We start from the raw sequence: 17869 nt of genomic DNA, 5'->3' as shown, positions 1-17869 counted from the left end.
GTGCGCTACTTCTAAAACTGTGTATTTATATTGGCTTTATTGTTTACTTTCTTCTTGTATTTTGTCCATAATGCACTATTTTCATGTCCCTTTGAAAGCTGTTACCCTTAAGCATGCCACTTGGACCTCGTGCACATAACAATTTTCATCAAAATGCCATCCCATTGACGGGAAAATAGCTCCGAAAGGCATTGCCGTAATGACTAACGCTAAGTACGTTGGCGATTTGAAGATCTTGCTGTGACTTACGTCGCGTTGCGGTACCGTCAGGCAATGCGGTGCATTGCTTTCGAACACGAACACGCCTAGCAATCACGACCATTCCCCTGTTCGAAGCTTCAAACAGCTAGGGCGCACAAGAAGGGAAAGGAAAGGAGGACATTCTCTCCGTATTTTACTTTCACTGATCCCATGCCGTCACACGGTCTGAGAAACGAAACGCTATGTCTTTTACAGTTTAATTTGTTGGTTCATGCGCCACGATTCGTTGTTAGCAGAGCGAGCATATCGTGTAGCAAATTCAGACATTGGCGTGCGAGCGAAAGAGCTGCAAACGTAGATATCGACACGCTTCCTCCCTTGTGTGAAGCGTGACCATCTCTTTCCTCGTTCTTGTCATCATCCTCTTCGCTTGACCCATGTCCGTGGGAATGCCCGCTATCATGTCTCTTCCTGGCCCTGCTCGTGCCGCCTCCATGGGTACCCCCCTTGTGAGTCGTGACGGCTGGTGTAACGGCGAAGCCGGCTTCCCTGCCTTTCCCACCGTGGAGTCCTGCGTGTGAATACAGGTTGGCTGTTGTAGGAATGCATGCTTTGAAGGGACACAAGTTAGAAATGCTAAATCTATTCATGCTCATATAGCATTCTCTAAAAGCTCTGGTTGAGCGCTGCGGAATATATGAGAGCCAAACTTCTTTTAAATTTCCAGCCAGTTCCAGCAGCGTTGATATTGAAAAATTGTTATATGGTAACACAGTCCTCAAAGTTAATACAGTGCTTTGCATTCGGATTAATGCCCCTTCAAGTAAAAATCAGTAAATTTATGTGCATGCAGGTATTCGTGGAGTTCTTAAAGAGAAACTAAAGCACGGGTCTGGCATTGTTATATTTTGATACAGAGTAAATGTTGTACAGGAACCGACGTACGCCTCAGCTGCATAAGTAGCAACCATCGAAAAGTCTAGTTGCGCCACCGCGTTAGTGTGTGGGAATTTTTCCTGTGGGCGTATTTTTAGTGCACCTTTGATATTTATGCTCCACATTTACGAATTTCAGGGAGCTGTAAGCCAGGAGTGGGATCTAAGCTTCAACAACGTTTGGCAAGAATGTGTTTTTAATGAACTGCAGCACTGTTGGAAATGTTGAGGGCCTTTCCATGCAAAACCAGATGCCTTTCTCGGTTTCGTCCATCCCCATTACCCGTTTACCATTGCTTGCTAATAACTTTTTTCAATAAAATGCGTGGCTTTATCAACACAAGTGTTGTGCTCGGCTCTTCAGCGAAGTGTGTGTACTACTGACTCACATGTGGAATTAAACTATTTATTCAATTAACGCCAGTTAACCTAACAGACAGTAGACGTACAATTTTGCATTGCTCGTGAGAGTTTGGTGCATATGAATATTTTGCTTTGAATTTTCAAAGCTTTGACTTCGCTAAAAGGTGAATACAATATGACTAAGCATTTGCCGTTTGCAGCCAGCCTATATCACTGAAGCCAGCTGAGACCTGTCACTCCTGTTTCGGTCTCTTTCCATCGAATTTCTGAGTTCACAAATATCTTTAAGAAACACGTGTTGCGTAGAGGACAGAAAATTCGTCTCTGCAGCGTCTGCGTCACGACATCCTGAGCAGAGCACCATGCACGCAACGAGATGTCGACATGCATTCATTTGCGTAATCGAATATATTCAGAGTACTCAATCTGCAGAAAAGGACTTGGGCTTTAAAAACAAGTGAACGAATACGAAAATTTTGAGGGTGAAGGCAACCATTCGAAGAAGTTGAAACGAATCGGGACAGCGCGACAGTTTGCAGAAACACGCTGTGTTTCCCGAGCAAGCATTGCGTCGTGTTTTGGAGCAAAACAAAGTGAAGAGAATAATCTACAAACATATGCTGGCGCCCTTTATATGCGTGGAAAGGCTATTCACGGTGATCGATAACCTGTCGATTCATCAATCAAATGTCTGTCCAAAGACCTCGCTTAGGACGGTGGGATCTCTGGTACTCATTGCGTGTGGGTGGTCATCAGGAGGCGTTCGGCTTGCGATACTGCAGTGTTGCCGCAAAGGCAGCAGTTGGCAAAGATGTCTTACATGTAAACGAAAGCATTGCTACATTATGAAAATCCAACTTGTTAATGTCGCACGAATCAGAAATAGTAAATCTGTTTAGACTGATAAATTGTTCTCGAAAACTCTACTGCCGTTAGGATTTCGCCAACAGGTAAAATGTTAGAACAGGAAATGCTGATCAAATCCTTCTTTTTTACATTCTGCGTAAAAGAAAGCGATACGTCTGTAATAAAAAGAAAACTGAGAACACCAAGCGATATCGCATGAACTATAACGTGCAGTGGGAAAACGGGTTTGCTAAAATACGGAACAGTTGCAATATCTAATATTCCATATAAAAAAATTTAGGCACATTAGTGCATGAAGCACTGTAGCCTCAGCATTGAATAAAGAACATATCACATCGAAAATATTTTACTGCCGTGCAAGCTTCACATGTATTATTAAGCTTTAGTGGGTTCATAAAAAGGTTGCTTCGCGGACAAAGCGTTTGTGTCGAAGCGTAAATACTACTTCATGTATATTCAGCGTGTTCACTGCTAATTACGTGAACTTATCAGCTATGATTCAGCGTAAGTGTGAGTTTTCGCTATGCAAGTCATTCACTATAGCACCCTTTTTCCCGTCAAAGTCACCAGTTATGAAGTTTCTGACGTTTTCCAGTGAATTTCAAGCCTGTGTTTCAACAGCCACAACTGAAACTGCTCTCCTACCAACCTAGTTCCACTGTCACTTTGAAAGTCAGTTGTTCCTTTGTAGCTATTGGTCCGATGCCAAGTTGCCCGGAGAATCTAATTACTGAAGGAATCGCCACTAAAGGAGCGAGGCATAAATTGTGTTTTTTTAATTATGGCGTTTGCGTGGCATAACCACGCCTCCATTGTTATGCACGTCGTAATGAGGGACTCCACATCAATTTTGACCGCCTGGTGTTCTTTAACGTGCACTAAATCTTAATACATGGCTATTTTTGCATTTCGCCTCCATTGAGATACGGACGCCGTGACAGGGACTTGAAACAACGACCTCGTGCTTAGCAGCACAACACCAAAACCACTAATCTACCACGGCGGTTCATAAACAGTTTCTCGACGAGCTGCAGCCTGTGGCAATGGGAAATTCGCAACCGTTCTTCCTGAAAAGAATTAGCATAAATCATAGCCGAGCCAAGTGTTTGCTGTATCAGCAGCTCGTTATGATAAGGGAAGGTCTGGAATGTCATTGATATATAACTGAACAAAGCGTAGCATCTGCGCTGTATACGCCAAAGGCGCACACTGCGTTTATAGGTATAAATGATTGATTGAGGTCGGTTTAGGTATTATCGACCTAATAATGGCACTCTGGACACGGGACACTGCACAATCAGTCTCTCTTCCCGATCGTGTAGTCGATAAAGCTCCAAACGGAGAAGACACAGGCCCAGGCTTCCAGTTTCCGCCTTTACATTCAGGCCTGATTATATGAGCAGTTCGCGCATTTGAATAACACTCGTGGTTTTCCCAGCACTCTCATGGAGGACAGCAATTGCATCATCGTCTGTTTACCAGCGGTTAAAAAGCACAACCTCATCTGGAGATCAAGGAAACAAGGTTCCGTAGGAAATATATAGCATGGTTGCAAGGAGTCCTCAGTGGATACCAATAGGGCGCATATCTGTGTCTGCAGTCCGTAATGGCACCACAATTTTTGGGAGCTTAGCAGGTGCTAAGGCGATTTATATTTATCCCATCATTCCGGCGTGCGCTTGTACACTCACCTGCGCTAACTTCTTGAGTACCCGGCCTTGAGTATATATGACGCTCGATATGGTCACGCAGTGGCCGTTGTCCTGTGAAACGTGAGAACGTTTAGAACAGAAGTACTCCCTCATGCTCAATCGTTGCATAACACTAGCGTTTGGGTGAAAACAAAGTGGTGTTCAACAAAATATTTTATTAAAATGGTTATGTTCTGAAGGATGTGGAGCAATTTGACATCGGGAACAGTTTTTTACGCCTATATGGCCCCAATTTGAAGATTCGCGATGCAGGTGTATGAAGGTAGGCGATAAGAATTCTACAGCTCCAAGAATGAGGGCAGCGGCGCAGATCCCACGACGCATGAATAGGTGAGCGGCACAGTGCACTATCTCTAATATTATCTTCTCTGTCTACCTTCTAAGCCTTTCTCTAAACAGGCCTCAAGTCCGTTTCCGTGCCACCTCTACATACCCTTTCTTTTTTGAGGAAGGTTAAACAGCCCTTCCTCGCTGCTCTCGCCATACTCTTCGCCAAATCTTGAATCACCGGATGGTCTTAGAGAAGGCTTACTGCGTGATATATCAGAACCAGGTCGGTGTGTCCGATCTTCATTATTATCTATCATAGGTCCTGAAAAGGCACGTCCACCGATAGGCCCTGCAAGAAATATACACAAGAAAATTCATTGATAAGGATGGGCAGAGAAGAATGCCTCGTATGTATTTCACTGGCAAAATATATTGTTTGTTTAATTCTATCCTTGTTGCCTCTATAATTTTATATGTAGAAACGTTCAAGTGTAGGTCAATAAAAAAACTTCATAGATATGAATATTGTGTAGGTACTTCGAAATACACGGCAGATTCAAGGAGCAGCTTAGAAAATGGCTCAATACTAGAAGAACGTCCTTAAAACAAAACTAGAAGCATTTTCCTTTGAAGCGGAAGCATTAGTTTGAGGCATATTCCAATTCGCAATTCACTTATATACAAGACGCAAAACCGTTCTTTATTGTTGCGTCTCAGAGACATTTGTTGCTTCGTTGAGAGAAAGGGAAATTCGGGTGACTCTAAGCAGAACATTGATTTAGGACCTTCGATATGCTACAAAAATGGCTGACAATCGGTAAGTAAGAAAACTAGAAGGAAGTTTACAAATACGTAACTCTACATCAATAATAAATATCGCTGATCTGTATACGAGATGTTAGACCAATGCTTCTCAATCTGCGTGTGATGACCCCAAAATTGGCCACGAGCAAAATTAACGGGGTATGGGCTGAAGGCCGGGTGCCGGACGAATATCGAACTGCCAATGCAGTCCTCATCCCCAAACCCGGAAAACCGCTTCATGCAGAGAACCTGAGACCCATCTCCCTTACGTCGTGCCTCGGGAAGGTCGCAATACATGCCATCCACAATAGAATTGGAGAGCACATTGAAGAAAACGGCCTATTCTGCCACATTCTCATAGGCTTCAGAAAATCACTATCCACACAAGACGCCATGCTACTCATCAGGAACGCCGTCATAGACAACAAATCCTGGGATGTAAAAGGCATCCTGGCGCTCGACCTAACCAAGGCCTTCGACACGGTCAGGCACGAGCACATCCTCAACGAAATCTCCACTTTAGATCTCGGAGTAAATTTCCACAATTTCGTAAGATCGTTTTTGAATAACCGAAAGGCCTCCATAAACGTCGGACAAATCAGAAGCAGAAATCACATGCTAGGTAACATCGGTACCCCGCAAGGGTCAGTGCTTTCGCCGCTTGTTTTCAACATCGCAATGCATGATCTGGCAAACAAACTCTCGAAAGTCCCGGGGGTAGGGCAGGCGATTTACGCCGACGACATCACCATTTGGTCCACGAGTGGCCCGCTAGGCACTCTGGAGCAGAACCTACAGCAATCGCTGGACACCACGGAAGCTTTTCTTGCAAACACAGGACTGAAGCTCTCCCCCAGCAAATCGGAGCTCCTTCTGTGCAAACAACGCCCAAGGCTCAGACAGCCCCTTAGCTCCCTCCCCGTTCACCTACACACCAGGGACGGAGGAAACATCCCGAGGTGTAACACAATCAAGGTCCTGGGCATGGTCATTGGGGCTTACAGCAATGACAACGCGGAGGCACTAAAACGCATCACAAAGAGCACCCTCAACTTCACCAGGGTCGTATCACGGGTCGCCAGAAAAAGGGACGGACTGAAATAGGACCACCTCATGAAATCATTTCACGCCTTCCTCATCAGCCACGTAACCTACGCCGCCCCCTTCCTCAACTAGAAGAAGACGCAGCTGAATAAAATTGATACACTAATCATGGCGGGATTGAAAAAGGTCCTAAACCTCCCTAGAAACACTAGCACGCAACGACTCCTCCAATTGGGGCTACACAACACGGCAACCGAACTCTTTGAGGCACAGCAAAACTCCCAAATTAGTCGGCTCTCACTCACAAGGGCGGGCGTCAAGATCTCACTGGAAGCAGGCATACAGCGCCTCTTCATGCCACCAGAGAAGTCGCAACTATGCACGAACGCCAAGAGATCAATAACCGTTGATCCCATCCCACGAAACATACACCCCACCCACAACGAAGGGCGGAGAAAAGCGAGAGCGAAGGCAATCCTTGACAACATCAAACGTAACGAAACGCAGGTCCTCTTCGTTGACGCGGCCAGATATTGGAATCGAGGCGCCTACGCGGTCTCTGTGGTGGACGCCCATGGCTCACTCGTCATCACAGCCACGGTAGTTACCAACTGCACTCACGAAGCAGAAGAAATGGCCATCGCGGTGGCCCTTCGAAGCTGCAAAGGAGCGTCAGTCATTTACTCGGACTCAAGGACAGCTATTAGAACCCTCTCGTCGGCCCTCGTCTCTAGGAAAGCAGCTGCGGTTATCAACACCATCTTCTTCCAAGAAATGGAAGGAGACAACCACACGTCCCCACACAACACATGGTTCCCGGCCCACATGGGCAACATTTCCGGACCTCCTGACTGTAATCCGAACGAGCGGGCACACCAACTGGCGCGAGAGCTCACATTCCGCGTGTGCGGTGTGCTCTCTCGCTTCAACCGAGCTTGGAGGGACCTAGACAACAAAGACCCGCTCGTATAATACCACGAAATCACTTCAAATCATAGGTTATCACGAAGAATTTTTCCTCCTCCTCACCCAAAGCTCAAAAAAGCACAGGCCGTCACTTACAGACAGTTGCAGACTAGGACATACATCACACCAACAACACTAAGCAGGATCAATCCTGACCTTCCTACTGAATTCCCACACTGCGGTCACGAATTCAACAACTTCGAACACATGCTCTGGCTGTGCCCTGCCAACGCGAGCAGGCACTTTCCCGACCAGTCTTCCTGGGACTCAGCGTTCAGAAGCACAGATCTCATCGCTCAGCTCAAGGCTGTCCAGAGGGCCCGGGCCGTCGCCGCAGGACTCTGTCTACCGGCCCCGACCTGGGTGGAGCCGCCGGATTGATTGCGCCTCAAGACCTAAATAAAGTTCTAACTCACTCACTGGGAGCCTATGCAGTGCCTAACTACATCTACATTCTGCTAGCCGCAAGGGAGGTGAACTTTCATACTCTCCGCCCGTATTCTTTCGACGCTGTTTATATTACCAGTACTATATAAGCATATATACAAGGCCCAGGTGTCAGCAGCATAATGCAAATATATGCCATGGAAACTTTCCTAGACAAGCTAGCTCTTTGGAAGCTTGTACCTTCATTGTAGCATCTTCAAACCTCTGAATGGGGCCATTGCTAAAAACAGCATCTGCAACAGGACATCAGCAACATTAGGCAAGCCTACAAGAAGGGCACAGACACTGTTTCCAAGATATCAATCCAAGGAGAATGTACAGCACACGGACCCACCTAATTATTTGCCCGTCGCAAATGCACCACTTTCTTTAATATACTTCAATAAATCATTCGTTGTTCGAACATTAACCCAAACCTGGCGACACCGAAACCCAACAACACCAACAACCCAAACCTGGCGATGACTTCCCGAACGTTTGATTAAGTTGCATAAACTCTGACGTTTCTGACAGATCGGTACGATGATTACGAACCTCCAAACAGACCACCTCTAGGGCCAGGGATAGCGTCCCCAAAGGCTCCACCTGCCAATGGAAAGGAACCTCCAAAAATACCAGAACCAGGTGGTCGGTGTCCTGAAAACGAGCAATAACGAACAAACGCTGTTCACATTTATGACATCAGTGTTCTGTATTGATGGTATGGAAGATGGTTGATTATGCACTTGAATAGTTTTTCGCGCAATACGTAGAAATGGATAAAGCGTTTTCAATATTCCATCACTTCTTCCAGATTGATACCCTAGCTGCACATCAAAACCAGCAAAGCTACTGATGAACCCTCGGTTACCCCGCCCACATAAATATCGGTGTGCTGGAGTAGTATATGAACACGCAACATTAGACAATATTGTATGTTCACTGTCATTTAGATATAACTTAGGACCCTAACCACAAAAAAATTCTCTTTCTGGCATGCAGTTGCCAAATATCTACAAGTGTCCTGATCGCAGAGCCCGGACTGGAGCGCTGCGCCCAAGCCAACATGCCTTTCCTGGCCAATGGATGGATGGATAGATGAATGGATGGATGTTATGAGCATCCCCTTTCGAACGGGGCGGTGAGTTTCTCCACCAAACTCTTGTTTTATTGCCCAATGTCCTGCCTGCGTTAAAAAAAAACATGATTATTTGCCATAGCCAAAGTTTCTGAACGCCTACTGTGAACTTAGTTTTTGTACGCGTACGTTGTTTGTCGTTTCCCTATTTCCACCAATCTTCCAATTGCCTCTTACTAATCTCTATCGGACATGTTTACTTTCCCCTTACTCTCACTGAACACAAGGGCTTCAACGAGGCCAGTGATTCCTAAATTGGCCGCTGGGCAGATATCCTCACATTCTAATACAGCATGCTTCATCGTTTCCCTAGCTTTTCCGCAGCAAGCACATGCTTCTTCTTCCTTCTTATATCTCGCCTTATAAGTGCGAGTTCTAAGGCACCCTGATCTCGCTTCGTAAAGTAATGAGCTTCCCGTCGAGTCATTATAAATTGTTCCTTTCCTGATTTCACTTTGTCCTAAGTAGTTACTCGTGGCAGGTTTCTTTCTCATTGCCGCCACCCATGAGATTATCTCAGCCTCTCTGACTTTCCGATTGACTTTCTTTGTTGCTCTGTTGCTCACCATACATTCCACATACTTGCTGCTAAGCTCGCTAGTTGTTTTCCTCCACTGTGAATCAATGTTATTCCTCTACAAATACCTGAACACTGGCTACGCCGAGTGAACCAAGGAATCCGCCACCTACGGGCATACACAAGTTGCAATTTTGCTATTTTGTAATTCCATGTAATTTTACACTCACTGCAACCACTTTCACAATAGAAACAATGCACCTGCTGAATTGAATATGTTACAATAGGGTAACCGCTAACTTGATGTTCATTAAATATTGTTCGTCGGGGAGGAAATGTAAAGCTCCAGGCGACAAGGTGGATTCTACGGCATAGGCACTGATCAAATTAAACCAGCAGAATTTACTTAATTTCAAGCGACAGTTAGCGAAATCTCAATTTAGTTTCCTTAAACAGCAATGGAAATGTGCAAACGTTCGCATGAAGAGGTAAAGTAGACATCCTTAAGGTATCGAGGTAAATGATGAAAGTAGGCATTATTTACCTAGGCATTGGAAACGTTACCAAGATGAATGAGAATTGAAAGAAAGAAGCAAACGTTTCTAAATTACTCGGCGTCGCTTTTTATGTGTTTTATAACCTAACTGCACAAACAGCTGCGAAGAAATGTAAAATATTATTATAGGTTGTTGCTGTTGTGTCACTACTCTAACCTAAATAATATAGCTTCAAAGTCTATATTTATCTTTCAGAGCTCGTTAAAAATTTTAATGTTGTTCAGGAGAAACATTCTAAACCTATAGCGACCCTTCTCAACCGGGTTTTGAACCAGTGAGAATTTGTGTTGTGTTCTGTAACCCAAAATCATTGCATTTGCTTTTCCTTTTTTGAATAAATAATTGTTCAGCAAAACTGCACCTGTGGTACAACTTTCTCTTAATCCCGTTCTTGAGGATGCTGCGCCCAACTGCTGGCAATCATAGTTCGATAACACAGTAGTGTCCACGACATTGCATGATTGCCATGAAGAATGCGTCCATTTACTGCACCAGGAAAAAGGTGGCTGCATATTTTGCTGTAGGTTATGTAGACGTTCAATTGCATTTGACGCGGAACAGCAATACCTAGGCTCCCTGTGAACGTAGCAACAAGGCCGAATTCACTTTCCTGTTTCTATGATGGCGTTTAGTGCAGTGAATAAATGCACAGATACAAAGTTCGTAAGAATTATAAAAAGAACACCACAAAGAGAAGAATTAACGTTGAAGAAGACATACTCCTATGAATCTGCGATATAACATACGTCAAAGTTGCGTCCAATCTAGATGCCGCAGCACGCAATTAACTGTAACATGCGGAATATCTGCAAGAGCATCAATAAATTTAATGGCATTCAGTCCTATAAAATTCACTAAACAGTATAAACTCTTCGAAACAATATTGTACACGGTAATTTAAGGCGGCTAGTGTATAAAAAGCAAGTGTGTATCGATGGAGCACGCAGTTCTCCTACACAGGCAGTTAGGGTTTACTTAAGTGCTAACACTGCTAACTGTAACACGTGTGACATTGCCAGTACGTACAGCTCATCTGCTATAATTGTGTCTACTTGCAACATCTATACGGACGCTTTTTTCTGCTGCTTAATGACTGCTTCAAAAAGCAAGCAATTCACTGTCTTATCTCTCAATCGCCAATCACAATAATTTATTTCTTAACAATCAGTGATGAACAGCCAGGCAAATATTCAGCTGAGCCGTGCAAGCGTCGTTTTCTGTCCGCTACCACCTTGCGAGGCTCTTAATGTTCAGCACGCGTTTCTGTCAGTATTCACCTAAGGTCAATCACTTGGGAAGTTTCGTGCATTGTGAGAGACCATACTCCGCGCTTAAGCACTACATCCAAACATTTGGCCGGTTTGCACCATCAGCTTTTGCCTTCAAACGGCTGATGAACAGGGTCGCAAGAGAAGGATTGTTACCAACCTCTATTTTGTCGCATCGCTGAACCAGGACCGGAGCCACCCATTCCTGCACTTTGATCAGGTCCAGCTCCACGGAAGAATCCAGCACCTAGTTATGAGCATATATAAATGCATGTAAAAGCAAATGTTTGATGACTTAAGGTGAAACATAATTCGAATTCGCAGCCGCAATTCCTCGCCCTTTGTCTTCTCTCTGACTGCCACGGTCTTTTCCCTTTATGTGGAACCTAAAGAATCGGATTCCTATTTGTTGTCTATCGTGCGATTCACGCGTAAGAAATGCATCAGACATTCTGGAAAAAATGTGCGTTGATTTCACAAGTCTTCCGAAGGTTATGCTTATAAATTAAGCTTGGATCACACCACTAGTATGTGAAGTTCTACCTCCTGAAACCTTCTGGCGACTCAGTTTAGATATTTGTGATGGTGCTACAAGTAGCGGAAGCGAAATTGTGCAACTAAATAGGTTCCGCATGCAGCATAAATATTTCATTCTGTTTCCGATTCCCTCACTAGAAACTTAGCTTTCTGTTTGTATCTCCACAATATTCATTCTGAAGTTCTGCAGCATTTTCACGTCCACAGAATTTATCAATTCAGTGTACTTTTTCATAGATGTAGCATTCCTAGCTAAAGGACACAACAGACGTAAAGCATTGCTTTACGTGCATCAGTCTAGATGATGCATATGTATCAGTGAAAAGGGGTCCAGATCTATGGGAGATGGTGAAATTGAACTGCTGCAAGTAATTCACCCATCTGGCTATACTTCCCTGAGGTTGGGTCATATTCAAGAGATGAGTGAGAGCCTGGTGATCGGTGAACAAAGTGAACTTCGCACCTTCTGGTCCGTACGGAAGTACTGAATTGCTTTAAGCCCTGCAAGAGCTTCCTTTTCAGTAGTGATGTAGTTGACTTCAGTTGGCTTGAGGGTGTAGCTGTAGTAACCTACTACGTGTCGCTTTTCTCGGCCGGATGCTTCTGGACATTTTTGGTAGAGGATTGTAACTGTTCCATAGTATGAGGCGTCGGTATTCAGTTTAAAGAATAAAGTGAAATCTGGTATGCGTAGAACAGAGTCAGCAGAAATTCTCTGCGCCATACCATCCTGCGGCGAATGGGCTTGCAGAGCATTCTGTACAATACAATACAACGTGAAACTGGCATCATGACCCAATATTAAAACTCCCGATTTGTAAGGGAGACAAACTTTCTGAGGATACTTGTTATCTTAACCTTTCATTACACAAAGTTGCTGCATCGAGATATTGAATTTCACTCTCTTTAGTAAACGCGAATTCTCTACCATGTCGGAACACTCTCTCAGTCACCTTAGTTTTTTTGAACCACACTTTCTTCTTTCTTAGTAGAAGCACTCTCATCTCTTGCGCATTTCCTGCGCCTTTTATTGCGTTTTACTTCCGCTTCACTCTGTGACTTGGTGAAAGAGAAATAGGTTGCGATGAAGCAAGCGGAGGCGGTTTGGCAACTACTTCAACTAAATCCTAGTTTTAGGGTCAACATTAAAGCTCGATATTCCGATTTTCTTGCTTTTATTTTCACTTCCTTCAAGAAATTGCTTCTCTGTTACCATTTAAAACAGCATTTTCATAATTTGGACTTTTACTTTAGGAGAAGAAAGATGCGTTATTGCTAGCTGTAACCTGCCTAGTTTTTCACCGCTTGTTTTGTAGCATAGATCGACAGAAACAAATTTACTTATGTGTAATCAATGTTGCCCGTGCAGAAACGAGTTCAAGTAGTAACAAAAATATGCGTCGTGTTAACAGAAGATGATTACCTGGACGTCCGCCGTCTAGTAAGCCTCCTCGAATTTGTTCCATCAACATATGGCGCGGCATAAGATCTGCTGCAAGGCAATATTGAGTGTACCAATAATAAGGTGAAAAATTGGACGGAAATGCTAGGCAACCTCTTCGTTATAAAAGTTATGACTTCCTTTATGCTTCTGATATCAATGTTGTTTTTTGCTTTTTTCATTTCGCTCCATCTAGCGTTGCCCCCAGCATACTGCTGAGGTAACATTGTTTTCCCCACAGCTGTGTTGATAAACCCAGTACAAGCGTTCTTTTGTTTCTTCCCATATAGATCATGTGCCTCTGCCAAGAAATTCAGTTGCCGATAAAAAGCAACATGCCGTTATTGTGGCGATACCTAGGGGCAGATGATTCCAGGTATTTTAAATAAGCCGAAAAGATTTTTAAAGTAACCTAGCGATTGTTCTCCCTTTCGCCCATGCTTACACATCCAACATAACAAGTGTCTCCCAGTCACATTTCCAGCAAGCAATGTCCAAACTTCAGTTCATGATGGATGAACAGATATCAATATGCTGTACTACAATAACTTCGCCTATCGATGCAGCATGGTGCATTAACAATTTTGCATTTTAGCGGTCACTAAAACACGAAGTTTTCAACTCAAACTTCTTTGCTAATTGAACACACAAATGAAAATCCCCGACACACTGCTTTTAGTAACATCAAAAGTGCGTGAAGTTTTTGGATTAACTCCTCACTCTCCTAGTCAGTGTTCTCATGAAGTTCTCTATGAACTGCCACTGAGCTAGTCACAGACTGATCTCGCGAATACAATGAAAACAGAATTATTACGTAACACTTACCACTGCTAACACTTGAGACTTCAAATAAAATCAGGAAGGTGTTCAACACCGCGAGGCCCTTCATTTTTTATTTTTTGGCTCACTCTTTCCACCAGCTGAGCACGGAGACCACGCGGTTTGACCGTCGCGCAAGAAAGCTGTTGAGAAGCAAACTGATGCGCTTGTCAGAGCTATGTTAAACACACTGACAGCCACATGTTTCAATGCTCCGAGCTGAGTTGTCATAAAAGGGGCCCGAGGAGCCTTCCTGTCATCGTCGTGCCCAATGTTACCCACGGCATACAAGACAATGCTGGCTTTCTTCGGTGTGGTCTGTAACAAAGTCTTTCGCTGCAACTTAGGTTAACAAAGTAGAGCGAGCGCTGCTAAGCTTCAGGTAAAGAACAAACAGTTATAAAGTTGATTGCAAAGTAAAAGTACATCATAACGTGAAATTCATCAGCATGGCACTCTCGCTTGCCTGCAGTCTAAAAGCTCTTCCCGGCTAAGCCGGCTTCCCTTTCTGATAAAAACAAAGGATTAAGATAGCCTGCCACCTGCAAAAAAAGGAATGTAATAAAAGTTATATGACCTTTATCAGCCGAAGATAGTAGGCTTAAAAATGATTTCGACTTTCTTTTAACAGACCGAAATGAACTGGCCGCCAATGCACATTACACTGTAATGCAATATGCTGCGTGATTCGACGCAGATATGATGTTTTACTTCATATTCAGCCTGGCATGCAACCGCTGACAGTCATCGTAACATGAGTTCCGCTGTAATTTTCTTTTTTTGTGGCAAGTTATTTTCCAAGCTCAGAGGTAAATTTAAAAGAGGTAACAGCTCCACGACACTGTTCATTCGAGCGTGAAAACCTTAGACATCATTTTTTTTTTCATACCGCTCAAAAAATAAAAACTGAGCTCTTCGCGTATGCACTTGGCACTCAAGTGAAACCTTTCAGATAATTCCGCCGCATGCAATTTCTTTATTGGGTAATCACTCTGAAAGGGCACGCATGCTCTACTCTTATAAAAGAGTTTTATTGCAGTAGTATCGCATGCGCAACCTAGATGCATTCTGAAGCTAAAAAAAAACTACGTGATCGGCACGAGGCATAAAATGCGCCTTCAATAATTATACGAGCACAAACACTACATTTCTCTCTTTTCGTACTTCTCAACTTTACATCCTTGAGGGTAACATGCCGTGCATAAGCACCCTTTGCACTCCTTTATTTTTACCAGCTTCTTTAACATAGGCTGCAAATACGACGTAAAAAGTTATAGTGCACCCTAAGATAAAGATGCACGAAGGGCATATGTCACATCTGGTGTAGCTGTGTGTGCGTGGGTCTCAGTTTGACAATGCTGGATGACCGCATGAAAAGCCTATTCTGTAAATCTCAATGTAATGCTCAAATAATTATATGCTGCTCACGAAGAACATAATCTTCGAAAATGTACGTGAATGACTGCGTCATTGTGCTGAACAGGTGGTCGTCGTCGGCGTTTACGGCCAAGAAAAACCAATTAGGTGGATATAACAACGTTTCACGAAGAGGGCAGCAAATAGTGCCACCTGTGATCTACCTGCTCTTTATTGTGGTCATGCTTGTGTAACGTTGTTATAGTGGTGTACTTCAGTAATAAGCATTATAAACTAAAGCGCTGCTATTATGCTGGGTGTGTTTTATGGAACTATATAAATCTAATGAATCACTTGTAAATAATTTTCGTGTTTTGGTATTTTTGTAATTTAACGATTACTTTCGGGACTCGGCAGCGCTGATTTTATTTCAACTGCCTCTTTTCGCTATTCATTTACGTGCAACCAGTTACCTTCTTCAGGAGACGAGCTGTAATAGACGACGATGCTTTGTGAACAGGTATTTGGCGAATAGTACAGTAGAACACCTGAGATCACTCTGTCCTTGTTTGACAGCGGTAATGTTGTTCGACTATTATGAGTTTGTATTCGCGCGAAGTCCTCACGGCAGAGAACCAACTTGATCACGTATCATAGTAGCTGTTCGTTTCGTTTGTTTTTCGTAAGCTTACCCAGCGAAAACTTCACTAAAAGGGCCGGCAGATGTCAGGCATACATGAGGTATAGCCATTTAGGAATAATTTGTATCCTTGGGAATAGATTAGATTATGGAGACTTATGTGCAAAAACCACGATCTGATTACAAGACACACGGTAGTGGAGGACTCCGGATTAAATTTGACCACATGGAGTTCTTTTAAAGTGCACCTAAATCTAAGTATTCCGGGGCTTTTTTTTTTATTTCGCGCCTATCGAAATGCGGCCGCCGTGGCCGGGATTTGATACCGCGACCTCGTGCTTAGAAGCGCAACACCGTAGCCACTGAGCAACCGCGGCGCGTATATCCTTGGAAATATCCTATCATAGACGAGCCGTTATGTTTCACTTTTCAATCCGGTTTTCAACAAGGGATAACTTGTGTGGTGCTTTGTAACCGAAAATCATTGCATTTGCTTGTCCTTTTTTAAATCAATAAATATTCAGCAGCACTGCTACATCACTCAGCAACATTTTAAGATGCCAGCTATACATTTGGTAAACACTACAGCGCAATAGAACACAACTGCTGCCTCGCAATCGTTGCTAAGGCTGTCCCATTTTATTGAACCACGCGAACAGGCTGTAGATGGTTTTATCGTGGCTCCAGAATACGCCGAAGCTGCTGCAGGAGGGAGAGCAGTGGCAATCTTCAGAGTATATTGAAGCCTGAAATGAGAATTAAGGTTACTTAGCGGTTAATGGCACTTTATGAAGATGTGAGGCAACACGTTACTCACATGGCTCTGTTTACATTCGCTTCTTTCTCCTCGTATTGTCAGAGCTAAATAAGTTAACGTCGTCGTCTTATCAACTTCCTTGCCTGAAAACTTCCTACGAAATCAACAAGGCGCCTTCGGTTGCATAACTTTACTTTCTGGCCGCCAAAACACAGAGGGGCCCACGACAGCAGATTTCTGTCACGTACGCCATAGAACCGTAAGAATAGACTATGGGATATTTTATCCCCTTCTATATTCGGTTGTAACACTAGCCCTTTCAATGCGTGCACGCCGCTTCTGCGAGCTTCCCGGGAGTTCTCATCGCTAAGAGACCAGAACTTTAGGCCAAACGATCATTTTTTTCTTGCCTCCTTATAGTACCTGTTTACACATAGGCACCAGTTATGGGTCTAGAACAACTTGAGGTCGTACATTTATTGTGCCTATAACGGTTTATGTCGATGTGGGTGCGTATATTGGATTTTCAGCTCCAAAAATGCATTTTTTCGTGTTTTCCACTAGCCTTGGTTTTTTTGCAATGTTACTAACGGCTGGGGAACTTGAGCGAAAGCGGCCAATTATTACCACAAACCCGTGTAACAACGCTTACTAACAGCATTGCGCCAGACGAGATTATCAGTCAGAAGAGCTCAGACTGCGCTACGCGACGATAGACTTGATGGTGACCTGGCGTTCTTGTGTGTCCGCTTGATGTTTTTAGCCGACATAATCGGGAAACTTGACTGCTCTGCCGCAACTGTGACCCCAAATGCGTCACGTATTTTGGATGTTTCAGAAAAGAATAAACGCCACCCAGTATGGAATTGTTGCTGGTAGAGTTAGTGCGAGGGTTCAGTCTGTCTGGAATGAAAATCTGTGCTGAAAGAACTGTCAGGGGTTTCTGAACGGCGAACATTCTTGAGTTCCAGAGTGCGTTGAGTCATCAAACTTTCCGAAGTACACATATGTCCCGATAACTTGAGTGCAGTCCGTTTCTACTTAGAAACCAATACACAATTAAAAAGACGGAACGACAAAACTAAAAAGTTGTAATGGCTTTTGTCTTTTCCTGATTTTACAACTTTTTCTCATGATGTCTATTCAGGTAAAATTTCATATAACTGTTGTAACGTACGCAGCTTGCCTCATTGTTTATCAAGAAAAATACAATAATTTTTCACTAAACAGAGGTTGAATGAGCGATATTTC

At 43.7% G+C, this 17869-nt stretch overlaps 2 protein-coding genes across 6 annotated transcripts in view; both read right to left on the bottom strand.

Moving 5' to 3' along the window:
- Positions 1-444: 444 nt before the first annotated feature.
- Positions 445-14057, bottom strand: LOC126544690 (uncharacterized). 3 transcript variants are annotated; one of them, XM_055077809.2, is made up of 7 exons: positions 13872-14056; positions 13029-13097; positions 11229-11315; positions 8144-8245; positions 4512-4697; positions 4058-4129; positions 445-772 (listed from the first exon to the last, which is right to left on the bottom strand). In XM_055077809.2, the coding sequence occupies exons 1-7, from the start codon at positions 13933-13935 to the stop codon at positions 471-473; spliced, it is 882 nt and encodes a 293-aa protein (XP_054933784.1). In that variant the 5' UTR covers positions 13936-14056; the 3' UTR covers positions 445-470. The 3 variants fall into 3 exon arrangements, with proteins under 3 accessions (XP_054933784.1, XP_050048100.2, XP_054933785.1); XM_050192143.3 differs by having other exon boundaries at positions 4611-4697; positions 13872-14054; XM_055077810.2 differs by lacking the exon at positions 8144-8245 and having other exon boundaries at positions 13872-14057.
- A 2423-nt stretch (positions 14058-16480) lies between these two features.
- The window catches only part of LOC126543636 (uncharacterized), a 38550-nt gene continuing 37161 nt past the window's right edge, over positions 16481-17869 (bottom strand). For all 3 annotated transcript variants that reach the window (XM_055077807.2, XM_055077808.2, XM_055077806.2), the window contains one exon: positions 16481-16607. In XM_055077807.2, the coding sequence (XP_054933782.1) occupies positions 16591-16607 (17 nt within the window). In that variant the 3' untranslated portion in view covers positions 16481-16590. The remainder of the gene's footprint in view (positions 16608-17869) is intronic.

This window comes from Dermacentor andersoni, chromosome 10 (assembly GCF_023375885.2).
Source record: "Dermacentor andersoni chromosome 10, qqDerAnde1_hic_scaffold, whole genome shotgun sequence".
Classification (NCBI taxonomy): domain Eukaryota; kingdom Metazoa; phylum Arthropoda; class Arachnida; order Ixodida; family Ixodidae; genus Dermacentor; species Dermacentor andersoni.
This window is presented reverse-complemented; position numbering and strand designations above follow the sequence as displayed.